This window comes from Gambusia affinis, linkage group LG14, assembly GCF_019740435.1.
Source record: "Gambusia affinis linkage group LG14, SWU_Gaff_1.0, whole genome shotgun sequence".
Lineage (NCBI taxonomy): Eukaryota > Metazoa > Chordata > Actinopteri > Cyprinodontiformes > Poeciliidae > Gambusia > Gambusia affinis.
Window position 1 is genome coordinate 19,643,627 of NC_057881.1, and position 27,564 is coordinate 19,671,190.

Consider the following 27,564-nt stretch of genomic DNA (forward strand, 5'->3'; position numbering starts at 1 on the left):
AAACTTGACATAGAACCGTGGGTGGTGTCGCTTTAGCACAAAATATTTGCTAATTAGTTTTTACTTGGAAAGTTTGAGTTTACCGTTGCGCAATAAAAACATATGCGCTAAAGAGCTAGAGTGAAACCTATGCTGAGCTGCATGGCTTAGACGAACAGAAAGGAAATTAACTTGACATGACAAAAGACATGTTTGGCAGGACAAGTACAGGTTAGACCAGATGAACAGGTTCAGTGCTGGAACAACAGCGTCATTCGACTGAACGCTTTGTAGACTTTGCGTGCTTTGAATCTAAGATTGTGTCGCATCTTCATCCAGATGGTGAGCAGTCAGGCTGGTCTCTGTGTCCTCTTTTAAATTATGATCTTTTACTTCCTGGAAATCTGCACAGATTTCAAAGAGTGGAAGAAACTAAACAGCTTGAGGTGAACAGCTATGTAAAAAGCTGTAAATATAAAATTTGAAACTGACATATTTAAACAGCTACATTAGATTTACTTGCCTTTTGTGAACAGCAAACACATTTGGAACTGAGTCAATATGTCTGATTTAAAGTTGAGCTTTTACAGCAAAATATGTTTTTAAATATTTGTTCAAACTGTTACTATGTCATCAGTATAATATAAGACATTTTTCTTACTTCTGGCCTATATATCTTAATGGTGATGAATGCCTCATTGCAGTCAGGTTGTGTCCCATCAATACTTAAACATGCTGTCGTTAAACCCCATCTTAAAAAACCCAATCTAGACTCAAGTGTACTAGCAAATTTTAGGCCCATTTCAAAACTCCCTTTTTTATCTAAGGTCCTTGAAAAATTAGTTCTTATTCAGCTTGAAATGTTTTTAAAAGACAATAATATAACTGAGACATTTCAGTCTGGGTTTAAAGCTGCTCATAGCACTGAAACAGCTTTGCTTCGAGTGTATAATGATCTTCTTTTAACAGTTGATTCAGGCAATGTCGCAGTTTTATTACTTTAAGATCTGAGCGCAGCATTTGACACTGTAGATCATCAGATTCTCTTACATAGATTAAAATATTGTGTTGGCCTGAGAGGCCCAGTACTTGAATGGTATAAGTCTTATTTAGAAAACAGAACTTTCTCAGTTCATTTAGACCAATGTTGTTCTGGGGCTAAACCTTTAAAGTATGGTGTCCCCCAAGGCTCAATTTTAGGTCCCATTTTGTTTATTTTGTATCTATTACCTCTTGGTCAGATTTTCCATAGGTTTAACGTTTCATTTCATTGCTTTGCAGATGATGTCCAGATTTATGTGCCCCTTAAACTACAAAATGGCAAAAGTGAATCTCTTCAACTATTGAACAATTGTTTAACAGAAGTCAAATCTTGGCTGGAACAAAACTTTCTTCACCTCAATCAAAGTAAAACGCAAGTTATACTATTTGGTCAGAGTCTTCACACAACAGATCCAGATCTGATTCTTGGTTCTTTAGCTCGGTTTGGTCAGACCTCTGCTAGGAATCTTGGTTTTACTTTTGATAGTTGTTTAAAGCTAGATAAACAAGTTAGCTCTGTCGTTAGATCAAGTTTTTATCACCTGCGTATTTTAGCTAAAGTTAAATCTTATTTTTGTTTAAAAGACTTTGAAGGACTTATCCATGCCTTCATCACATCTCGTTTGGATTATTGCAATTCATTATATAGAGGCCTGGATAAATCACAGCGATTTCAAATGATCCAGAACGCAGCGGCTCGGCTTCTTACAGGAACCAGGAAGCGTGACCATATAAGGCCCATACTGGCCTCTTTACATTGGCTGCCTGTTTTTTATCGGAGAGATTTTAAGATTCTCTTATTAACTTATAAAGCTTTAAATGGATTAGCTCCCCCTTATCTTCTGGAACTTTTAAAATCTCAGTCCGTGTCCAGAACCCTACGTTCTAATAATCAGCTTTTACTGACAGTTCCTCGGACCCGACTTAAGAGGAAAGGAGATCGGGCTTTTTCTGCTGTTGCTCCTTCTCTATGGAACAATCTACCTCTCCAAATTAGATCTTCCCACAGCCTGGATCATTTTAAATTGCTTCTTAAAACTCATTTTTATTCCTTGGCATTTAATTGAACTAGTGTTTGATACTTTGTTTTTATTCATTTGTGTTGTTGTCACTCTTGTACAGCACTTTGGTGCAGTTCTATGCCTGTTTTAAAGTGCTATATAAATAAATTTGACATTGACATTGACAAAATTTAGCACCTCTGCCTTCTCCCAGTGCTCCCAGTACTAACCACAGAAAAACACTAGTCCATCAGAAACAACCAATCAGAAGCTGGAGGAGGATCTAAGCGCTGTCAATCACTCTCACGCTTTCCTGCTTGATCTTTGCTAAGCTACAGCTGGTTCACCACAACACAGCCGGCCACGAATGCTAAGGCTAGTTAGCATAGCCACGGATGACGACAGATAAACGCTTTTCCTGTAACGGTAAGTTCCCTTTACAAAAAAATCCCATGAAAATCACATGTGATCACATGTGGAAATGTGTGAATCACATGTGAATCACGTGATTTTACCAGAAAACGTTCCAAAATCACACATATTCATGTGCTTTCACATGTGATTCACATCATTCACATGTAAAACTTTGTGTGAACCACGTGATTTTCATGGGATTTTTTTTGTAAGGGTTGTTTCTAATTGTATTTCTGCAACAGCTTAAACCAGCTAAGATTGTATCTTTAGAACAACAGGTTGAACTTTTCTCCTCTGCTTTGAGGGAGGTTAAACTTTCACTGACGTCTGCTTCAGTGAAACTCGTTGAAAGTCGGCAGCCGCTGCACCTTCCTGTTGAGTTTGGAGCTAGAACGTATAATGACATTAAGCAAATCGTCAGCAATGGGTTTTGTTGCTTTTCATTTTGCCACCTGGAATGTTCTTTGCTTTAATCCTCCTTAAACATGTTTGAAATCTGTTCTGGTTTCACATTTAGAGTCATGACGGTAGAGCAAATGTTATGTGGCTGAGAGATAAAGAAAGGAAGTTAATTTGAGGTGAAATGAATCAAAAGTGTTGAAATATTCTAACTGTGAGAGTAGATAAAACACTTGGTCCTTTGAGAGCCGGAACCCAGTATACCGGAAGGATTCTGGCGGCCTGGTGGACCCCAGTACAGACCGTGCTCACGGCAAGTTTCCTGGTGGAAACTTAGCAGAACCTGTTCAAGGGCTGGTGCTCCACCTGCCTGCTGGGATCTGACGGTTGACGGTATTCCAGGGAAAGACAACTAAGTGATGAGGTGTTCTCCTCACCCTTTAGAGCTGCAGCGCTCTTTGTGACAGGGATCCTGAAAGCAATAAAAAAAGAGGAGCAGCCAAATGTGTTTTCAGAGCGGTAGGAGAGTGTAATTGATAAACACGTCTCTGTCTGATCTCCTCGCGAGTATAAAGAATCTAACTCTCTTGTCTTTCCTGTGTTGGTTCAATCTGTTTTTCATAGGTGTCAAACTTGACATAGAACTGTGGGTGGTGTCGCTTTAGCACAAAATATTTGCTAATTAGTTTTTACTTGGAAAGTTTGGGTTTACCGTTGCGCAATAAAAACATATGCGCTAAAGAGCTAGAGTGAAACCTATGCTGAGCTGCATGGCTTAGACGAACAGAAAGGAAATGAACTTGACATGACAAAAGACATGTTTGGCAGGACAAGTACAGGTTAGACCAGATGAACAGGTTCAGTGCTGGAACAACAGCGTCATTCGACTGAACGCTTTGTAGACTTTGCGTGCTTTGAATCTAAGATTGTGTCGCATCCTCATCCAAATGGTGAGCAGTCAGGCTGGTCTCTGTGTCCTCTTTTAAATTATGATCTTTTACTTCCTGGAAATCTGCACAGATTTCAAAGAGTGGAAGAAACTAAACAGCTTGAGGTGAACAGCTATGTAAAAAGCTGTAAATATGAAATTTGAAACTGACATATTTAAACAGCTACATTAGATTTACTTGCCTTTTGTGAACAGCAAACACATTTGGAACTGAGTCAATATGTCTGATTTAAAGTTGAGCTTTTACAGCAAAATATGTTTTTAAATATTTGTTCAAACTGTTACTATGTCATCAGTATAATATAAGACAATCACTCTCACGCTTTCCTGCTTGATCTTTGCTAAGCTACAGCTGGTTCACCACAACACAGCCTGCCACGAATGCTAAGGCTAGTTAGCATAGCCACGGATGATGACAGATAAACGCTTTTCCTGTAACGGTAAGTTGTTTCTCCACCATTAGCGCATGGAGCAGCGGACAGGAGGTTGATTGGCAGCGCTAAGACCCTCCTACTGTCTCTGATTGGATGTTTTTGCATTTTTGCAGACAACAGGAGTCACAATTTTGAGGAGGTGGCAGAGTGTGATTTTTTTCAGATAACCCATCTCATAGAAACTGTCGTTTAATGGATTTAATAAATATGGGAAAAATACATTTTCATAAAACTTACACACTACAGATTGAACTAAGAGCCATAATCACCTACAGGAATGCTTCCAGTGGCGTTGGTAAAAAAAGAGAAAAAAATCATACTTGAAACTGAAAGTAAGAAAAGACACTCCTCCCATCTCACTGGATGAATATAAGAACCTGTTGCAACAGAGCAAAGCTCAAACATCTTCAGCTTCAGGACAGAAAGGAAACACCGTTCTCTGTCAAACATGATTCTGGAACCAAATGTGAGATTTGAGGCTCTGTCTGCGCTTCTGGGGAAGAAAATATCAGCCGTCGATGATGGACACCCTGCGAAAGCTGCTCCCACTTTATCCTTTGATGATTTTTTTAAACATCTGATCCTCAACAAGAAACACAGCTATGCTGACGAGTTCTTCATCAACGAGACGGAATTTTTTGACCCGAGTTATGACTTTGACTTCACTAATCTCTCTGACACGGCTGACTGCATGAGAGGAGATGAGACATACGAGCGCCCAATCGGCTGGTACCGCATGGCCCTGAAGGTCAAAGGTAAATATCCGGATGGAAACACCTGGCTGGGTCCCGATGGATGGAGGAGTTACTCCGTGCCTGGAGAGTGGCCTGTGTCCTACCATGGAACCGGGATAGAAGGAGCCAGAGGCATCATCAGTACTCACTACAAACCTGGACATCGGCAACTATATGGGAGAGGAATCTACTCAGCGCCTAAACTTTCAATTGCTGAGACATACTGCAAGACCTTCAAGTCAAAGTTCACAGGAAAAACCTACGAAATGGTCATGCAAAACCGAATCAAACCAGAGAAGATGGAGATTCATGGAAAATACTGGCTCATCCCTGTTCCAGCAGGAACATCACCAGAGGAGGAGGAACGCATCACTGAGAGTTCAATACGCCCGTACGGCGTTCTGATCAGGGAAGTCTGAGACGGGAACTGTGACTTTAACTAGAGCCAAGGAGCATAAATTCTAATTTGTTTCAATATGGACATTTTACCTCTTTTACCTAGCTGATTAAAATATAGGCGCACTAGTTTAAAGTTACAGTTTATGCAGCATCATTACTTAAATCTGACAGTTTTGTTTGTGTTGGGATTTTTCTTATATTGTTCTGAATAAAAAAGAGTGAAACTTAATCAAGCGCCTCACAAAGTTGCAGTTGTGAAGATATCATGAAGATAATTGTTTTTATTTTATACCTTTTTGTGCTTACTCCTGTTCTGTGCTTAGCTGCCAATATTTTGGAAAGGGGATTTTGATTTTATGCATGTATTTTGTTTCAAGTTTGCAAAATAAAGTAATAATTAGTTCAAGTATTCGTCTGTTGGTTGCTTTATTGCTGCTTGGCAGGTTTTTAAAACAAATGAGTCATCGGTTTACAGACGCAGGACGCACCGGGGTTTTCCACTCGCAATATAATCACTTACTTTTATTTCAGCATAGTGAGACGCAAAGTGTTCAATACTGGGCATCTTAAATGAAACTATTAAATGTGATGGAGAATGCAGCGCTTCTATTATAGTAGTTCTATTGAAGCTTTTTTTCGTGACATTAACAAAACAATGTAGACTTTTTGCATGTTTTTTTTTTTACATATATTCTGAATATCTACACTCATGTGCCGGTTGATCGGCACATCAGGTCTCCACCTGCAGGCGTCACTCTCAGCTCTCTGAAGCTGAAACCTAAAGCTTAACCTAAACCTAAACAGCATTTATAAATCATCTACTTGTATATTCTTTAAAATCCTAGAAAATAAAAGATTAAAAAACAAAATAAGTAAATAATTAAATAAATCAGATGTTATTCAGGCCATAAATTGATCAGATCTGCTCCAATATGCCCAATGAATAGATCAGACCGCCGTCTAAGCATTTTTCTATCTAATCGTAATAAATCAAAGCCTGCAGATTTATAAAAATAGTTGAGATTATTCCTTATTACAAAACATTAAAGTTTTAAAGAATGAAGTCTAAGCATTTTGAGTAATTGGATAAAATTCAAAGTAATAAATAAAAGTAATAAATTTAAGAATACTTACACTTACATTTGTGGAAATGTAAAACAAGTAACTGTAACTTTGGTATCAAATAATTACAATAATAGATTATTATTGGTTTCTTTTCAGAAAACATCTGTAATAAATCACATTAAGATTATAATAAGAGTAACTAATAAGTTATAGTTATCATAAAATTATAAATGAATGATAAATCAGAGAAGCTAAAGAAGTTATAAATGTGATTTTGACATTGAACTGCAATTAAAGATCCCTGATGTGTTGGAGGTGGATGGGAGGTGAAAGGTTAGAGGAAAAATGGAAACTAACAGGAGAGCAGAGATGATCAACGCCTTATTTGGAGATAGATTGTTGAACAACCAATAGGGTGGAAACATATCTACCCTCTTTGAAGAGGAAGTAGAGAGAGAGAGAGAGAGAGAGTAGAGAGAGAAGGGGGGGAGGTGATGTGCAATGACAATAGATATGGGCTATCTATCTATCTATCTATCTATCTATCTATCTATCTATCTATCTATCTATCTATCTATCTAGATAGATAGATAGATAGATAGATAGATGAATGAATAGATAGATGAATAGATAGATAGATAGATAGATAGATAGATAGATAGATAGATAGATAGATAGATAGATAGATAGATAGATAGATAGATAGATAGATAGATAGATAGATAGATAGATAGATAGATAGATATATGAGGATCTAGCCATCTCCTGATAGAGAGACAGACAGACAGGCAGACAGACAGACAGTGGCTCAGCGGGTAGCGTTGTCTTTTTGATATAAAGGTTGTAGGTTTGATTCCAGCTTCCTCCTGTCACAGTCCACCGCTGGTCAACCTGTTGCAGTTTCAAACCGTAACTTTATGAAGCAAGAAAACCGACTTCACACGGATGCAAACAGCGGGTCATTTTCCACCCAAATGGAGTTTATCTTTGCCGTTACCTTTTCTATATCATGTACATTATTGATTTGGGGTTTCCAGATACGTACGTCATTACTGGACGCAACAGAGAGACGAGTTACCTCTTAATATGTAGTTCTGGTAGTTCTGGTCCGCCTCTGCTCCCACCTTGATGAGACAAGTCAAACCTTCAGCCATCACAAACTCATGGACAAGGTCCTTGTCATCCTGAAATAACGGAGAGAAAATGAAAAAGAAAAGAAAATAACTGTAAGATACGATGGACTTGAAACTACAACTGAAAACTCATTAAAAGTTGCAATCTCACATATTACCACATGATGTCGGCAGTGTGCAGAACAAGGATTAACAACTTTCTAACTTTAATAAATGCTTCAGGGTTTTCAGTGAAATGTTTAGATTGTTTTTTTTTTTTTACTTTTGTAAACATTTTAAACAACACTAGTTATCATTGCTGGCTGAACAAGTGAAAAGTATCAGAGGAAGTGTTGCCTTCAGCTGCACTTCATTTAGCTTGAAGCAGCTCCTATGACTTAGTTTCCTTCTTCACAGTAGCTGAGCTGAGCACAAAAATGAATTCTCTAAACTCTCTTCTCTAAATTATTCATGTTAATAGGTTGCTGGCTGGAGTTCAACACTTATATTTGGGCAACGCAAACTCAGTAATAGAAATGCTAAGTTGAAAAGAAGATCTCGGTTTGTCTGTGACAACAAACCGAGGCTTGCTGCATTTGCAAAGTGTTACCTGGAAGATCTGCTTTAAGGAGAACAGAGCCCTTCTCAAGTCCCGTCCATTGGAGTTATAGAGTTTCTCTGCAGAGAGGAACACAAAGCAAAGGGCATTTATGATACCCAACAAAGGCTGGTACACAGCAACATGTTGACATTTATCTCCCTGAACATCTTTCATCTCTCTCCAGTCTTCACATGTTTTATAGCGAGGAGAGGATCAATAAAACCTGTAGGTGAAATGAGTTTCAGCTGTGGAGAAGTTGCACAACAGGCAGCAGTTTGACGGAGCAAAACCACACTTTTTGGTAAACTGAGGCGAGGGCTTTATCACACGCTTTTACCAAGTTCTCCATCGGCATGTGGATGAAATGTTTCCTACACACACACACGCACACAAGGACACACATGTATGACACACGGACGATCCGAGGTCTGTTGGAATGTTAATGGGTTGCTGGCTGGAGTTCAACACTGAAGTATTCGGGTCACGACTCGGAAACTGTTCATGGCAAATGTCTACAGGCCTTCATACCCTCACAATAATCTCTAACATGTTGAGAAGTTCTTCGAATGAAAGAACAGCATCATGCTTTATTAAAGTTTTATTTAAATTTTTTCACATCTTTCACTGCATTGACATGAAACGTCATACAACCACGGCAGAGCTTTATAACAACGTCTCATAGGAATGAATCAGAGGGATCTTTGGCCATGTCTCTGATGTTCTCCTCTCCCTAGCTCAGGTTTTCTATAGGTTTGAAGCATGAACACCATGGAAGAATGCCGAGTTTGAGTTTGAGCTCGATTGAGCCTTGCGATAACAAATTTTGCTGGATGATAAATTGTCCCAGAAACTATTGCGATAAACGTTAATATTGCTATTTTGAGACTATTTAGAACAGGTGTACTGATAATGGCATCATAATGAATAACAAGGTTGTTATTCAGACTGTAAATGGAAGATGTTTTAAATATTCAAAATAAAACACAATGACCAAAAAAACAAATAGGAAAGGAAACACAAACCACAAACAACCTAAACCATAAATAACATGTTTTATGAAGATTATATATTAAAAAATGTCCATCAATAAATGTTAATCATCAGAATGGAAAATATTGAGCTCATTTTAATTGATCATGCCATGTTCCGAAGCGTTATTCACCATTTAGCCCAGAATAAATAAAATTTAAAAATGGCCAAGCTTAGAGATTTCAATATGACAATCAACACACATCTGCCCTTCTGTATTAACAAGTCTTTCCACTTTTGAAGAAGAGCTAACCCACATGGGTCACGTCATATTTGAAACCATAGCAAAACAGGAAGTGTGTACTACATACAGTGCTGCTGCTGCTGATGATGATGATGATGATGTTGAGCGTGGAAGGAAAAGACGGTTCTTGGCATGGCTCCATGGTACCGGTTTGCTACTCAAGGCTAACCCAACTCAAGGGTCAGAATCATTATCATTCCTCACTCAGACAAAGAATTACAGGCCCGTCCGTCTCCACCTCCGTAGGACAATTTCTAAGAGATTAGCAACGGCCTTCGTGATATGAACCTCTGACAGCCAACAGAGTGGCGCTCAAATGATGAAAGGTCATTAAATCATCCACATGATCCGTCTTAACGGGGCAGTGGAGCAATACAATGAACATGTCGAGGTTAGCAAGGGCATTGAGGGAGCCAAACACCCAAAAACTCATCAATCAACATACCAAACATATCATCGGATTTTCCCTAAATTCATCCAAACAATATAAAAAGACTACAGAAACTCAAAAGTCTGAAGATTTCTCTTAAAATGCCCCTGATTGGGATGTAAAAACCGAGACCTTGATTTCAAAACTGTGATGTGAGATTCGTCCTGTACAATTCATCGTTTAAGAAAAGCTGGTGTAATGGTCTGGTCTTATAAATGTGCACACATTTAAGCTTTTATTCCAGCATAAACCTTTGGGTAACACTTTATTTGACGGGTTGTGAATAAGGCTGTTATGACACCGTCATAAACATAACATAGACTTTAAAAATGATGTAGCTGTATCTTATTAAAGCTAAAGTTAATCAGTAATACTTTTATAACAAATTTATGTCAGATCATGATTTCTTGGTGTCAAGTTGTCATAATAAAGACATTTTGAATAATGTCAACTTTGTATTAAAAGTGTCATGATTTACCAAATGACACTTTATGACAACAGTCATAAATATTCATGAAGACGTACTCATGTTCATGACAGATGTTATGTCATGTTTATGACGGCGTCATGACAGTCTTATTCACAACCAGCCAAATAAAGTGTTACCAACCTTTGTTTGGCTGGAGTCTCTAACTGACTGAACTATTTATACCGTCCACATTGATAAAAAGTCCAATTCACCGATATAAAGGAACCCTACGGCCTAATTCTGCTACCGTTGTTTCTCTGCTGAACAAACCGGGCATGGAACTATAAAAGAGATAGCAAAAGATCAAGTTAGTTTTTTATACAAACTTAACATATTCCGGGTCGAGATTTATGGAAGATTTTGCAACAGTTGGATGTTTTCTTTGAAAAAGTTCCGATTTACAACCGCACTCCTTAATCCTGGCAAATGGAAGATTTGGAATGACTCCTGGAAATCTTCCTGACTAGTTTCTTCTCTTTTCACAACTTTTGAAGCGTTGTAGTACATATAACGCTGTAAAATTTTAAAGCATCTTTACCACTTTGTAGATCTCAGAAAACAATGGTTTTACCAAGATACAAATAATTTCTGAACTTTAAGTCACTACTATCTTCACATGCTTTGAACACTACCATGCGATTAATGTGTGGATTTTTACCAACGGGTTGTTTTAAAGGCTGGACGGATGCGGGATGAAGAGCACAGCACAAGCTCACTTTGCGTGGAAACAAAAGCAAGAACAAAAGAGAGACTGAGGAAGTGTGTGTGTGTGTGTGTGTGACTGTTCAATTCCAACGCTGACTTTGGTGTTTTTAGTGCGAAGATGGCAATCAGTAATTTTTCCGGTGAAGCTACTGTATTTCTTTCAAGTAGTCGGGGTACAGGCATTGTTCAAAAAAAGCATTTACAATATGTATTTCAATAGAATAAAAAAATATATGTATATGTTTCTGTGTAAATGTGTCATGTTACAACATCAACACTTGAGGCTTATAGACGAGTGCGGCTGATATACGTACAGTTTTTGTTTCTTTTTAGCCCTTCCACAAACTTAAGACGGGATCATTTGGACCCTATGAGCTTTTTACCCCGTGTGTGTTCCCACAGGGTCACACCCCAAGTTTTTATTTCTGTGTGTAGTTTTGGGAACTGATGGTCTGAGAGGACAACCTCCCCACCGCCCAATCGTGACATCTGCCGCAGTCCTCCAGAGCGTCACGCTAAAACTGTGAGAGGGTTAAATTAGGTGGGCGTGCCTTATATTCAGTTGCTCTCACAAGTCCAGAAATTACGTTCATGCCTACAAGCAAATATGAGGAAATCGTACTAAGACAGCTGAACTTTATTTTCGGCTCAACAGATTCCCCAGAACATACAGCAGATGTGTACACAAGAACTAAAACCTGCAGGGTTGTCGCAGCTTTTACTGGTTTTTCATATCTCTCTCTGTAACAAATTCGTTGTTAAATGTAACAAAATAAGTGGAAAAGGTCCGGCGAAGATTTGTCATGGGCTCGTTTTCTTGGAAGCTTAACAAAGGGTGTCTGCACTTCTGAGAACCCTTATAGATTATAGACCAACGTAAACTTGGCTGAGTCCAGCGGACCTGAGTTTGCCCAGGCTTCGCTGGAAATCAAGAGGCCACTCAAACGTCCCATCTGGCCGTCGTTTCCATTGTAAAGCCCTTCTGTGTGTTATTTGTGATCTTCATCAGCGCACGAGTGGCGCTGTCAGGGTGACCTTTACCAACAGTCTGCCTGTGCATCTGGAGCACGTCAGCAACAGTGATAAGGTCTAACCTTGGCTTCATTCTCTTGCGATGCCGTCAGATCCACCAGGTATTTCTGCTCCACATGCTTTCTTCGAACGCCATCTTCTACACTCTGGGTTTATCGTAAAGAGCTTCAAAGTCCACAGGTGAAACAGCAGTATCAACATTCCACCTTGTCGCTGTGTCAGTGTTGTTACAGTAACGACCAGGATACACCTGCTCGGCATTGTTACCATTTTGCTCCAGAGTAAAAATGCTTTGGGCAGGCTAAATAATTAATGGGCCGCTTCCCAGTTGACAGCGTGGGCTGCAGCTGTGTTAACACTGCGGAAACAAGCTGGAAAGGATTGGAACGTAAATAACTCTCGCATCCAACCACCTGCTTTAATGCAGATGTCTAATTGTCAGTTCTTAAGAGGATGATCCAGGTCGACTGCAGCTCTCTCCCAAATTTAAAGCTTCCTGAGAAAACATAGAAAAAAAATTTGTCTTAAAAAGAAGGAAGAAAAAGACACCCCATCTACATTTCCAACGCCAAACACACAGATCAGATTAGAAGGTGGAGATCAAAAATCCATGGTTTGCAGTGTCCACTTGTCTCTCGCTGGTCACCCTTCCTTTCGCCTGGCGCCTCCTTTCCTTATTGTCACAAGAAAACCATCAAGCCTCACTGGGACGTGTCATTGTGGCCGGTGCGCCTGCTGATGGACTCCGTGCGTACATGTGTGAGCCAGAGCGGGACCGGCAGACACACTGACAGCGAAGCGCGTTTCATTTATAGGCCCTCTTGCAGTTTTACGGTTTTGTTTTGGAGGACTCGCTGCTCGTGTCCGCGCTGTTTCGCCCACGTCCTCTGATGACCCTGCAACATCAGCGCTGACCTGTCCTCCAGGACAACACTCTGGTTCCAGGCTCCTAATCTCCTTAAAGGTCAAAGTCAAACAAGAGATTACCTTTGTTGTTTCTAAAGTATTTTGAGAAATATCGCTACAAACAACTAAAAACTACATGTCACTACCTGTCATGATATTTTAACCTTTATATTTCAAATACCATTGCTCTGGAATTTACTTCCAGACACGTATGAGAAACATTTCTGGTTTATTGATTAGTGTTTCTCTAGGTGACCTAATCACTAACATAAAAAGTGAATGAATTAATTGAGAAATTACATTCAAGTTTGCTACCCAAAGCACTGACAGCTAAAACAAACTTTTAACCCTTTAATACCTACGTTTCAAATCTCCGCCTGGATATTTTTGCTTATTTTAATTGTACACAGTTCTTTAAATGTCCTGCGAGTAAATATATATTTGCCTATTTATCGAAAACAACTGCAACTTTCAGTATCTAGCTGTTATTTTCGCAATTTACCATCTATTGAAAGAGTGCCACTCCCTGCCACGGTGGGAGTGAAATTACCGTAATAACCCGAAATTGGCTGGAAAGCGCAACGTCTCCCCTTTCAGAAACCAAATTTTTCAGACAGCGCATCATGTGGAGGGATTACGGTACTGCAAATTTGGCTGGATTGTTGCCGATCCGTTCGGTCTGGAAGGGTTGAGCCATTTCTTGCCCAAAGTGTTGAAGTTGTTAGGGTATTAATTAATTTACTGACACCGTCATTGGAGCTGCAACAGGAAGTTAACTGGTGACCATAGGGACTTGTAGGGCCACCTTAAATTCGGATTTCATGTAAGTTGGTGAACATTGCCGTGGTGATTAGAGACGCACTGAAACAATAGTGATATGCTGAAAAAATTCTGACAATGTGCCTGATCCATAAAGGCGGATCTGCTCAGTCTAATTCTATACTTTGTGTTTTTTTAAGCGACTTTAGCGAATTTAGATTCCTCATTGCACTTTCCGAACCACCTGACAGAAGGTCTGTTGCAGTTTATTTACTTTCACATGTTTGACCCAGCTTGTGGAGCTGTTGGTGTATTTTGCCGTACTGTTACAGAGTTATCAAAGAAATTTGTGATTTAATACATTTACGTCTGTATCTGAAAATCAAAAGAACAATTTCAAGTCAATTCAGCACCATTTTTCTGTATCAGATATAAATATACGTTTCGGTATTGAAAGTGAGAAGAGCAAATCTGTGCATCCCTAAAGCAATCCATGGAAACGCTGACATAATAATAATAAAACAAATTATGTGGGGGACGATGTTTTTGAACCATCCTACCTCTGCGTGTGTGTGTGTGTGTGTGTGTGTGTGTGTGTGTGTGTGTGAGTTTCCTCCACAGAGGAGCAGAGACTCCCTGACTGCCCAGGCTGTCTGCTTTGTCGTTCAGGAGTGGTCCAATCCCTCCTCCTACCCCTCCTGTCACAATGCGATTAATGCTGTGACCCCTTCAGCTTTGACTAATCCCTTAACATTTACTGCACCATCCACACGTTCTCCAAAACAGAAAAGGCCAAGACGGACAAAGCAAGGCCTCGTCCTCTGCTGCTGTAAAGCACAGAGATCTACTCTTGGTTTGGGCGAGTACAGAGGAAGGAGAAAAGAGTCCGCAGGTAACTGCTGTCTTATTCTACCGAAAAGCCCTTAGCAAACAGTTTACTGCCTCTGAGCTTAATCCTCAGTCTTAACAACAGGCAGTCGGATAAGTACATGTTTCTCTAAGGGGACCCGGTTTATTCAGGGGAATAAAAGTGCAGGTGGACATGAACAGATAATGTAGAGACATGCCCTCCACTCCACAGCACAGATTTATTCTCCCCTCTCTAGGAGCATGAGCTGAATTTTCCCCATAACAATAATGTTTAAAGTTGCCAACTGAAAAATTTATATATATACACATAACTACACTACTGCAGACTAATCATCAGGCTGTCAAAATCAGAGCTCAAAACAAACAGATACATTGTTAATCTTTGCTGAATGTGAGGTATTCTAATAGTACAGAACAAAGATAGATCGAAATAAATACGTTTCCTTGTGAAATGCATCACGTTACACACATTTTTGCTACATCAGCATTTCAAAGATGGGAAACCTGAAAACTGGCCACCTGAAACTTCAAAACAGCCGGACGTCTCCATTTTAATTATCGCTACAGTTTAATGTAACTTCAATGAGTGCCAGAGAAAGAGCATCTCTATGTTCCTGCATAGAGCGTAGACTATCCCCTCCCCCACCTGTTGCTGAAGCGAGGCGGCGAAAACACGCCTACTACCTACGTGGTTTTTAGAAAGGTACATTTTTTGAGCTGAGTTAGAGCTTGTAGAGGTCTAAAATGAGATGAGCAACTACAAACAGAGGCGTTTCTGTCACTTACTGATGAACGTCTGTGGATTGTCGATACTTTATCCCAAGGATAAGATAACGCTGAAATTTAGATAGTCGAACACATTCAAGTTTCAGCTAAGCTGAAAAAAGAAGAAGCATTTGGAACTGGAACTTTAAAAAGAAAAAAAGGGGGGAAAAAAACGTACTAAATGAGTAAACAACACAAAAATGTTCAGAGTGAAGTTAGAAGATGAGATTTTTTTTTTCCTGAAAGGTGGATTTAAAATCTTTCTCTCTATCAAATAGATTGTTCTGGGGTTTTTTTTGCCATATATAAACAAACTCAATTGAATTGAATTGATTAGTGAATGATGTCACCATGGAGCCTCTATCACCTGTCCCAAAAAAAAGGGAAGTGACTGAAATTTCAAACCTCGACTTGAGTTACAAAATCAAAGCCTTAGACTTGTCATCCAACAATGGAGTCCATTGTGCGGTCTATATGTATTTGTGTAAGTCACAGACCACAGCTGTGACAGGTGGCAAGTTTGAATTTGAATAAAAGATTTAAAAAACAAGTGGAGCAGCTAAGCACTGTTCTAACAAATGTCACAGATAACACAATTAAAACTAATAATAAATGCTTTTTTCCCCATCAGCAGCAGATTTAAGGCTTTCCTGTTTTAAATAAAAGCAATCAAATCTCTTTCTCTGCACTTTTCCTGTCTTAATAGCATGTTGTCATGGCAACCCGGACCACATTTTATTGCCAATAAGCCAAGATTACAGTTCAGCCTTCACGGGTGTCACTTGAACTGATGCCACGGTCGTTTCTTGGCTCTGTTTCAGTCGTGGCGAATCAGACAAGGACAAGAAAGTAAAGGCGCTGTGAAACGTTCTGCCTGAGAAAGTGACCGTTTTTCTGCATCGTCATAAAGCGGAAACATCGTGTGTAATTTCAGGGTGGGCAGTCCTGACGGTTTTCCTCTGAGTGGTTTTAGCTGGAGACTCTCAGAGGCGAGTGATGGGTTGAAAGAATGTCCACTCAACACAATGCACTAAAATAAAGCAAAACAAAAAAGAAAAAGAAAAAAAAGACCTGATTTCAGATGAGTTTAGGTTACAAGAAGAATGTTTTTCTAACTCATTAATGAGTTACTCACTTTGGCAAGAAAGCCAGTGCATGAGTTTATCACATAAAAACAGTGAAAGAATGATTGGCAACAGGCAGTGGCACACTTCAGCTAATCCGCTAATAGCAGAGCTAATTTTTCATTTAGCACCTTTGCCAACTTAAAAAAAAAGTTTAGAGAACTTAACTTAAATTTTCCACATAAATTTTAAAGCGCAAATTTTTTGTAAATTTTCACGTGAATGAAGTTCGATGTTAAAGTCTTGGTTATCGACTGGCAGGAATTCTTCAAGTAATTTGACGTTTATAATTCATGCTCTTATTTTGAAGTGGGCGAAAACTGCTTACGCAACCCTTTCGTTTAATCTCGTCACGTTGTCTCTCTTTTTTGCCCCCCAAAATAAATTCACTTTATTTCAAACAAGAAACACACAGGAACAAAATATAAACATAAACATGAACACAGATAAATTATACAGTCAAAATTAAATGGGTGCTGAAGGGTTGTAGTTTTCCAAGGGTAGATGTGCTTTAATTCATGTTAGCGCTTTAGCACATTAGCTTCTGCTAAAAACGGCTGTTGTAGTTCTTCAGCGTTAGCAAACAAATATCTATGATTAGCGCTCTTAGGTTAGCTCACCTCTAGCAATAGGAAATACATCCATGTATAGCAGACCACCCTGAAATCACCAAGACTGCATATAAACTCCACTGACTTTCCTTTCGACCTGAAGGAAGGATTTCATTTCAATGTATCTATATCAGGACGCAAGATATTCACAGACAGGCACACTTTGTGTGTGCCTATCTGGTTAACCAGGCAGTTAGCCAAGTGTTATATTTTCCCTCTTGATGCAAGTTTGTGTTTATCAAGCCAAAGCAGGTGGGTCACAGCTGGTAGCCCCATATCTAAGCCCAGTAATAACCGCTGACTCATGTTTCTTGGGGATTTCTTTGCACCCCTTAAAATAAGCCGCCCTAAACGGCTGTCTGAGCCGATCAGCCTGTCGGTTGTTAAACCTGGTAGGCAGAAAATGGAAAACAAACCAAATCAAGAGGAGGGTGAAGTGTGTCGGCATGTTGGAGAGCTTGATTAAATCCCCGGAAGTCGTTCCCTCTCTCTGCTATCTCGCTATGTTTAGGACGCATTAGGTGTCAGGTCTACTGTAATGACCTGAGCACCAGAGTTCAAGCTCTGCTGAGGTCACGATCTGCGTCGTACTCTTCTCAACGGGGCATTTTAAAATTCAAAGCTTTTCCCTGTGGCGTCTGCAGTTGTTTTCCTTTCGAGACAATGCGCTCAAAATAACAACTTTCCTTTTGTATGAGTGACCAAAAATATTTCTTTCCACGTCAGCTTTAGTGCAAAAGCAAGAGCTGACATGTGCTTTCTTTCTTTAATAACTTGTCTGTGGAGTGACATAAAAGAGAAAAAAACAACAACAAAAAAATCATCCAATTTGCCGTAAGATCGTATTTTTAATAACAAACGATTTTCAGTCTCGGTTTAGACTGCTGAGGACATTGCGACCGTCTTTCTTCTTTTTTAGTCTGTTGTTTTTGGCCAACAGTCTGACTGCTGGAGGCTGCCGAGGCGGAGGAGTGTGTGATAACGAGAGAAAACAGCTAAATATGAATTATCTGTACAAATACAGATCTCAAACGCAAAACAATAAAAACTAAATCAAGATGGGAAACACTTATCACGTAACATTGTTTTGTTTTTTGTTTGTTTTTTTGTTTTTTTACAATAATTCAACTCCTGACAAATAGGTAGCTTCTCAAAAGATCTCATTGTGCAGCAACACAAATCTTTGACTCAGTGCAAGCTGGTTGGTTTCCTTAGACTGAAACTTTGTAAACTACTTTGAATAATTAATTGATAACTAGGATCAATTAGAATTTATGTACGATTGAATTGAAATCATGTTCAAGTGCCTTGAGGTGACATTTGTTGTACATTTGTACTACATGAATAAAGTGAATTGAACAAACACTTATGGCTGAGAAAAAACCTCTACTATTATTATCTGAGCACGTAATTTGGTACGTAACATAAAACTACCTATGGATTAGTCCCAGTCATGTGATTTTTAAATCCAAAGCTAACAGGAGTCTTAAACTGCTACTCTTCTAACCTCCTGCAATCGCCAGCTGTGCCGCAGTCCAAACACTTGCTTAAAAAGCGGCAACTGCGTGAAAGACTTTTGTTGGCATGTCATCTTTTGCTGTTTTTTGCTGCTATTCTTCCGAGTCATGGCTAAGCTAACTTCCAATATCCGTCACCTTACAGAAATTCACTGCCTCTGACTGTCCATGCAAATCTACACTGATGCTTTAGATGAGAAACTGCACCTTTGAACCTGCTGAAGGATAACAGCTGTGCTAAAAGCTCGAAAACAGACGGCCTCAGGAAGGCAGACTTACTTTAACATGAACATTTGCAGGCATAATACAAATACGGATGATGCCAAACACTCTACATCCTTGCAAAGAAAGTTGCTACATCCTGGCACTTTTATTTCAGTCCAAATGGCTCGGTCACAAATAAGTACAACATAAATGCGACGTATTTAATACCAGCAGCATGTGTTGTCGTGGGCTTAAGACCCCATCGCCCTACATTTACGCCCCAAGACACAAATACAGACCATCGCTGCTGCAGCCTTAGAGATACCGATCGTTCATTAACGATGCCTTTCAAAGCTATTAAAAAAGACTAACATTTTATCATGTTAAAACCAAAAACCTCAGAGTTTTTAGATACACCAAGCTGATGATGAAGACTAATGCTGAAAGAAAACATATTGGAACTGGCAAAAGACTTGCAGATGTAGTTGCAGCAACATTAAGCTGTAAAAAGTAGTGACTCAGAGGAGCTGAATACAAACACATTTCCTATTTTTTTGCTTTTTTTTTTTTTTTTCCTATGAATAAAATTTTGAAACCAACTTTTCCATTCCCTTACAAGTCCAAGGTATTTTATTTCTTTTTTTTTTTTTTGGGGGGGGGGGCGGCAATTTTGTGATTGCAGAAATTCACAAAGAATCAAAAGATGCACACATTTTTTTCACACTGATGCATAACTGTGACGTATTGCAAATTGTCCGTGAAAACTGTCAAAAACATTGGGTTTAAGCAGCCGCTCACTCCAACCTGCAGGTGGCAGTATTTCTTACTTCTAGTACACTGCAGCCTTATGTCAAGTTATTGTCTGGGATCCATACAGCAAACACCAAAAAAATTTTCTTTATAGAATAAAATTGTGTGTCCAATCTGTCTGTTGGTTACTTTTATTCACATATTTTTTCATATAAGGGAAAAAAATATTGCAAAATTCTGTGCAAATATTTCCAAAGTAGCATCACAAAATCATATTTATTTATTTTTTAAATCACAAAAACGAATCACCAAATTCTGGCGAGAATACCTGTCATTAGATTACCATAAAGTACGCTGAGGTGTGAGATAAATCAAAAATGTTTCAATGTACGTTTGCCCAAAGCTAAAGGTGTTTCATTTCTACGTTTCGAGGCTGTTGAAAGAAATGATATCACAGATCTACGAGGGGATGACAGAGTAACTACAAAACAAGAGAAGAAAATAAACGTTTTTCTCAAATTACAGATGTCTGACAGTGTTAAATTTAACCGTCTCTCATTAAAGGTACGTTCTTTCCAGTCCATCCTCATTTAGCTCTTTTGCGTGCGGCTGACCTCATGCTTCGGCATGAGGTCGTTCTTAGAGAGTGCAGCCAGAGATTTTTATTTTTTTTTTACCCTTTAATGGAGTGCGCTCAGACATGAAACCAAGTGGTGGGAAATATTCTGGTTTTGCACACAAAATGTGCACGTGTGAAACAAGTGGTCACTGTTACGTCCTGCATCAACCCCCCCACACACACACACACACACACACACATCACCCCACCACTCTTTGTCATCAGGTCTTTCTTATACACATTCTACCAGTTTTTCCACTTCTCACGCTCGCCGCTCCTCTGATTGTTAACTAATTGGACTCAATGAGCATGTGCAAAGACGTTGTCCGTCCAAGTTGGGGGAAGAAAAAAACATGGCCGTCAAGCAAAGTGATTGTGTGTAATAATCATAATACGTTTTGTACGACGACTTGTTCTCATTTGTGAATGGGTTCTTTCAAACACTGAGCACCAGTCCTTATGCAAAGCAGGGTGATAACGTTGCGTTACCGTCTGTAAATGTCTTTCTTAGCGCTTGAGCGTTGTCTGGACTTCCATGAAACGTTCTGGTGACAGCAGGTGAGTCAGAAAGACAAACATGGGAGAGACAGATGGTGGAACCGGAGGCAAGTCGGAGTGAGTAAACAAAGAGGCTAGTGGGGGATACCTGCTCACTGATGACTGGATTAACCGAGTAAAATCCTCGTCTGACACACACTCAGATTGCATTCTGTCCTGCAAGCGTGCATGTTGTCCTTTCCAACATGAGCTGCTGCCTAAATGTGTTGTGTGCCACAGCAGCATTGCAGTTCATAATCTACTTCTCACCTTTCTTTTTTACATAAAAACTACAAAAATTAAGGTATTTTATTGGGGTTTTGTGTGACGAACTACCAAAGATTACGTCATAATTGTGAAATTGAAGAAAAGTGAAAACAAGGTTTATATTTTAACAAATGTGGTGTGCCCTTTACTCTGATATCCCTAAATAAAATCCAGTGCAACCTGATTAGCTACCGGGTTGCAGGTGTGAGGAGAGAGAGGGAAACAGAGAGAGAGAAGAGGGGCGAGGGAGAGCACACAAACAGAGGAACTAGGAAAATCTGCCCTACTATAGCAAAGAATATGTAATTAAACACAATCTAACTGGTATAACTAAGAAATGACTGAACAGAAGCAAAGCAGAAAACTAAGCTAATCAAAATAAACATTAGGATAACAGATAACAAATGATCAGAACTCAGAATTGTGAACATTATGTTTGTTGTATTGCATTAAATGCAAGTTTGTGGTTGTGGTTGTGGCTTTAGGGGTACGAATACTTTTGCAAGGCCCAGTGAGCCGCAGCACTCGGTTGTCCTACTTCTGCTGCTCAGTCTGGCAGGTGCATTTCCTCCTCGCTTTGTTTTCCCCCGGTGTCCCCTCCACCCTAAGTGATTTACCATTCCCTTGGAAACCGTTTTCTCTCCCCGTTTCTTTCCACACATCCTCTAAACCCATCATCTCCACAACTCGGCTCCCGGATCAGAATCCAACTGTGCATTCTGCGCACTTAGCTTGTGGCAACTGTAATGTTTTATTGCATTATGTAATCGCTTCGAAAATGATTATTAAACCAGACCGGTCAGAGGTTTCGTGCCAGTACACTCTGGTGTGCGTACGAACAAGAACCAGACGAAACGCTCCCTGGTAATGGTATATTTCATGCCTTCTTCCAGTAATCACACACAGGCTTTGGGGGAGCGGACCACAAACGGCAGCGTGTTGTGCCGCAACGCAACAGTTTGAGCCTCTCGTGTTTGTCAGCAGAACCGGAGCCTGGGGAAAAACCCTGCCACATCCACAGAGAGAACCCGCCGCACCACAGCGAAGGATCAATAAACCCAGAAAAGATACACTTCTGGAAAGAGAGCGAGGTTGCAGGGTAATTTTCACTCTCGCACTGCCTGGACACATTACAAGACGGTGGTAAAACTGTCACCCCAAATGAAAGAAATACATTTTGGGAACATACGCTGAGTTCATTACAACTCGATGTCTTATTTTAGCAGGACGTTTTGTAGGCACTTGTACTCCACGTTTATTGGCTACCCTGGTGGAGATGCGCATAAAGCCTTGAAATAAATTCATCTTTTATTGCAGCAGTAGCCTACTCTGATACGGAACATTGTGTAATTCTCTAACTGTGAGCTTTGGATGTTTTACTACGTCCCTTAAAATCACGTTTACCGTGTGCAGGTTCAAGATAAAGCTTGCTCTTCATCAAGTCTTGCTCGTCACAGTTCCATCATAACTCCTGACTCTAAATATTGACAATTTTATGACTTAGAACCGGTATTTTTCCATAGCTATTTGTTCTGGAAAAATAACAAATAAATCACTTGGTAAGTCACTTTTAACAGGAGGAATTACTAAATAAATCTTCTGGATACTTTGACTTCTAATTGCAGGCCAAAAATAGAAAATAAGCTCAATCTAAACGTTGCATCAGCCGTCATGCAAACATGCTAATCAGAAGGGCTAGCATGCTGCTCACAACCTGCTAATTGTTGTCTTTGAATTGAGTTACGTTAGGTTTTTGGTCAAAGATTACACTATGCAATTTAACTTAGATGCCATTTCTATGATTACATTATAAAGTATAGTTTAACTTAATTATTTTTCTTACATTTTTTTAGCTAATGTTTTGGAGTTCTGCTTCCATGTTAGCATATCCTCTGTTTAACTTTAGCTCCCTCCTTTGACCCTCACGCTAGCAAGCTAGCTGCTAACAAACTTTTTGCTAACAACCACCTGGTTCGGTTCACAAATCACTCTTCCCGATACTATCACAGAGTTTTGAATATTATTGAAAAGCAGATTTATTTTCGTACCTACCATGTTTCACTAAGTGAAACATAATGTATGGATTGATTAGAAAACACAATTTCGAAGATTAGAACATTACATCAGACCAATGAAAAGAACATTTTAATGCAGAAATCAAGAGTATGTTTAATACCTGCTTAAAGGTTATCATTTTCATAAGGTAATTTTAATCCAGCAAATGAGCCTCATCACAACGATTTACTGAATAAGACTGTGTTTGCTTAACTTCCTGTGTCTGCAAATAGTTTGTATTGAAGAAATTTATCGACTTTGGGCTCTTCATTCATCAAACGACACGACACAACCTAAACTATAAAAAAAGTTCAGCTGAGAGACGAATGGCTTCTCTAAAGCGGCTAACACAGTTAGCGCTCCCACATCTCTTGATCCCACGGCAGTGACTACAGCATGACATGTGGGCGCTTTTCAGCTGGTGGTGAGGTAAAGGCAAAAACAGCTTCAGAATTTTTACATTCCTCCTCCTGCGTGTGAAAATTTTTCAAAAGTAAGACTTGATTCCCCCACCTACTTTTCTTTTTAGGGAATTGTGGGTAATAGTACAAGATGAAGCAGAAAGAGATACCGCGACGCAAAGAATTCAAACGTAAAGCAAAGCAATCCATCTTCAAAGAAAATGAGGTGGCTCTTAACAAGCTACTGTTAAAGTTGTTTGAAGGACACACCTGAGCGTTACCAGAAAATAGAGAATAGATTACCACGCCACTTCCTCTCCCCCTCCTGTTTCTGCACACTACTTGTCATCTGGTTGAAGGGAAACCACAAACACACACACACACACACGCACACACACACACACACAGGCATGGACAGCGATCTTAACAGCTGTGCTGTTCTGACTTTAACTTCAACATTAACGTTTTTTGTGAGTTGCAGCCAGCATGTAGACTTGAATTTGATGGAGAATCTGTGGAGGAAGGTAAAGATTAGGGTTATGGAACAGAGCCTTCCAACCCTAACAGATGTGGAAATAATCTCCCTCTAAATAAACAACACAGGAAAGATGCAAAAAGCGTTCACTTCCTGTCAGAAACAAACTTTGTACTTGAGAGCCAATAAGATTTGAGTTATTTTTTTCAGCCAGTGTCAAAATCAAATTAACAATAATTAAATGCTAAATATGTTATCGCGACTTTAAATGTGGTATCTTAGCAAACATCAATTATAACGGTTAAATGATCAGAAATGGCTAATATTGGGCGTGCTGTGGTGGCGTAGGGGATAGCGTGACCCACGTTTGGAGGCCTTGAGTCCTCGACGCGGCCGTCGCGGGTTTGAATCCCGGACCAGTTGACTTTTACCGCATGTCATCCCCCTTTCCTGTCAGCCTACTTTCAGATAAAGGACACCAGAGCCCATAAAAAAAAACCTGGAGGGGAGAAAAAGATGACATGGCTAATATTTCTGACCATTTAACAGTAGGAACCATTATGGCTAAATGAAGGTTGGACCATGATTTGCACTTTGGTTTTAAAATCTTTTGCCAATGCTGTGGTACTGTTGTACTTATCATGCTGGGAGAACCTCGTAATGAGCCACGAGACAAAGAAAGAAAAGTTTACAGAGGAGCAAAGAAAAGGAGAAGAGATGGGGAACATTTACTAGCATAGCTGTTTGAAGTTAAGCACAAAACAAAGCCAGATTAAAGAGTGGTTAGAGCATTTCCGCCTTCAGGTTCGCCCACTAGGAAGCACGCCAGCATGAACATTTTATATGCCTAAACTTTGACTGTGCAGCCACAGATCTCCTCTGCCTCCCTCTTAGCTGAACCATCTCAGCAGGCCTTATCGCCGCCCTCAGGAGGACAACACAGTGCAACCAAAGTTGGAAACAGCTGTTTCAACTCGTTGTGCTGCATGCTAACAATGCACTGTTGCTATTACCACTGCGAAGCTATCAGCAGCATCTACCTCGTACTTCAGACCACCCTGTCCGTAAGCCCCTATTTACAAAGATTTTCAGTTGTATGAGTCGCTGATCCTCAAAATACAACCGTTTGGGATTTGAAACACAGTAGGATCTTTGTTGCCGCATGTGCTTTCCTTACCTGCGTGTCGTTTTAGCGTTTGGATGGAAGCCTGACGACAGGTTTGTTTTGTTTTTAGGGGGCAGGGAATCTTGTTAGGGGCTGAGAAGGTGAGCAGCACATTTGAGAGCAACCCTCGGGTTTTTCTGCCAAGCCCGCCCGGATTTTGTTATGTAACGAGAGGAAGTCAAACTCCAGCTCGACCCTTTTGCCGCCCCGCTGTTCATCTGCGATCCCGTGGGGGGTGATTAGGGATGGGATAATTGGGGGGGCAGAGAGGGGAGCAGAAATCCAAGAGTGGGAAGCCAAATTTTTTGCAAAGAGGGTTGAATGCCACGACACGGTGCCAAGGGATTGAACAGACTCCAAAAAAAAAACCACATGCAAGGCCCTTTGTTCTGCAGTCGAAGTCTTTTGTTTCACCTGCTGCACCTCTCATTACGGGGAGCTTTACCTGTCAGAGAACATCACCTCTTCTTACTTTATCACATGAATTACCGAGAATCCCTTCGCTTCGGGAAGGCCTGGGAAATGAGGCCGCATGGGAAACAGAGAGCATTTTGTCCCACCGTATTTAACTCAACACCTGCAAATGTGACAACTAGCAAAAGTCTATATAAAAATTGGACAGAATTTTACTTTAATTATCTTTTATGTCTAATTTGCATTGTTCTGACAACGGCAAGTACTCATTTACCAAAGCATCGGCAAAAAAAAAAAAACCCTGACACTGTGAAACCATTTCGGTAGAGTGTGTTTTACATAACAGGTGTCCCACTCACCAAACACAAAACCTGCATTTTGAATTGCAAGTTTAGAGAGTGTGACACAGAGTTAACTATTTTAAATACGGAGAACTCAGTCGTCTATTTCTAATCTGGCACAATCACTTTCCACAAACGCGAAGAACTACGACAAGGTAATGTTTTGAAGTTTTGGATTAAGATGATTTTTCTCACTGCTTGTTCATCTGACAATATTCATGATGAACGAGAATAACAAACCACAAAGTTAGTTGTGCTAACCCTGAAGCACCGATCATAAACATTAGTTCCCACTAACACAATGCCCCAGGGTATTTAGCAGAAGCTTAGGCTAAATGCTAACTTCAACCATGTTGATATTCACTGTCTGTCAATGACACATTTACTATAACAAAGTATTTCAACCTCAACGGGGAAAGATTTGTTTTCCTGTGCGGTTTGTGAGCTTCAGGAGGTGACGCTTTGGAACAGACCTTTCACTCACGGCTGTTGACTATTGCTAACATTGACCATGCTTTCAGTTAGAAAACATCCAAGACGTTAGCAGACCTTAAACTGTTTACCATCGCGCTAGCTCTGCAGCGATGCATTACGGGTGCGGAATAAATGAGAACTGCTGTGCAAACAGTCTTCGCCTACTTCGCACAAACATAAACGACTAACAACTTGAAGAATTCCTAACCATCGATAACGAAAACGACAACACAGATGTGGAACTTTACTCAAATGAAAGTTTATAAAACAGCCAAGTAAAGTACACCCTGTACACTCCGAACGATGCCAACGTTTCATTAAGACAATCCTGCAGAGCTACAGCTGTCAAGAAGTTCTGTTTGAAGCCGCAATGAAATCATGAAGGAAGCTGAGGTAGAGCAGAAACAATCTTATGTTAAGCTAGCAGCTCAACAGGAAAGAGTTTGCAGAGGCAGAACTGAAAAACAAAGTCTATTTTTTGGGGGGTCATATTTTAATAAAGACGGGTCATACATAAGATTTTTTAATAGATGGATTAGGTTCTGTACTCTACTCATGGTGTAAGCATGTAGGATCTATCACTACTGATAACAGTGAAGTTTCCCACACAGGGATAAAAACCAAAGAAAGCGAAATGAGGTGCAACTTCACTTTAAAATAGATGTATGAGAGCTAGAAATGATTAAAAAATGTATCAAAATTCAAACTGGTCGACCTGCTGTTTGCTGCAAATCCTTTACCTCAAGGTTAAAGTTTGCTAAATCAATCCCTAGAGGATTTCAAGACTGTTGTGATTAAAAAAAAAAAACATTTTGCTATCAAAATCACTAACTTTCTGGTGCTACTTTAGCAATATTTACAAGAAATCTTTTGCAGTATTAGCCCTAATTAAGGACAAAAAAGTAACTTTTTTTCCTCACAATTTCGATCATGGACAACAACTTGACATCAAGTAAGGATTAGGCAGAAAAGTAGAAGTAAGAAATACTGACCCCTGCAGGTGGGAGTTATCACTCATATAGACCCAGTATTATTGACTATTGTGAGGAAAATTTGCAAAAACACTTTACAATACAAAGAAAACATATTCCATATGTGACAGATAGGGAAGCCGAATGGTAAATCTACTGGTGTGAACTGGTACATTTGCAGCCAGTTCACATTTTATTAAATCCTTGTTTTTAATCCGTCCAATCTGGGTTACGGTTTACATAAAAACTAAAAAATTACAATAACTTCAGCTTAAGACTAAGAAATTCTATCTCACATTTTT

General features: G+C 39.7%; 1 protein-coding gene across 5 annotated transcripts in view; it reads right to left on the reverse strand.

Annotated features, from left to right (window-relative positions):
- The window catches only part of LOC122843148 (FH1/FH2 domain-containing protein 3-like), a 57,663-nt gene extending 33,310 nt beyond the window's left edge, over nt 1-24,353 (reverse strand). For all 5 annotated transcript variants that reach the window (XM_044137699.1, XM_044137698.1, XM_044137696.1 and 2 more), the window contains exons 1-3: nt 24,263-24,353; nt 8,138-8,205; nt 7,494-7,599 (exon numbers count right to left, since the gene is read on the reverse strand). In XM_044137699.1, coding sequence (XP_043993634.1) covers nt 7,494-7,599; nt 8,138-8,205; nt 24,263-24,338 — 250 coding nt within the window. In that variant the 5' untranslated portion in view covers nt 24,339-24,353. The remainder of the gene's footprint in view (nt 1-7,493; nt 7,600-8,137; nt 8,206-24,262) is intronic.
- Nucleotides 24,354-27,564: the final 3,211 nt, after the last annotated feature.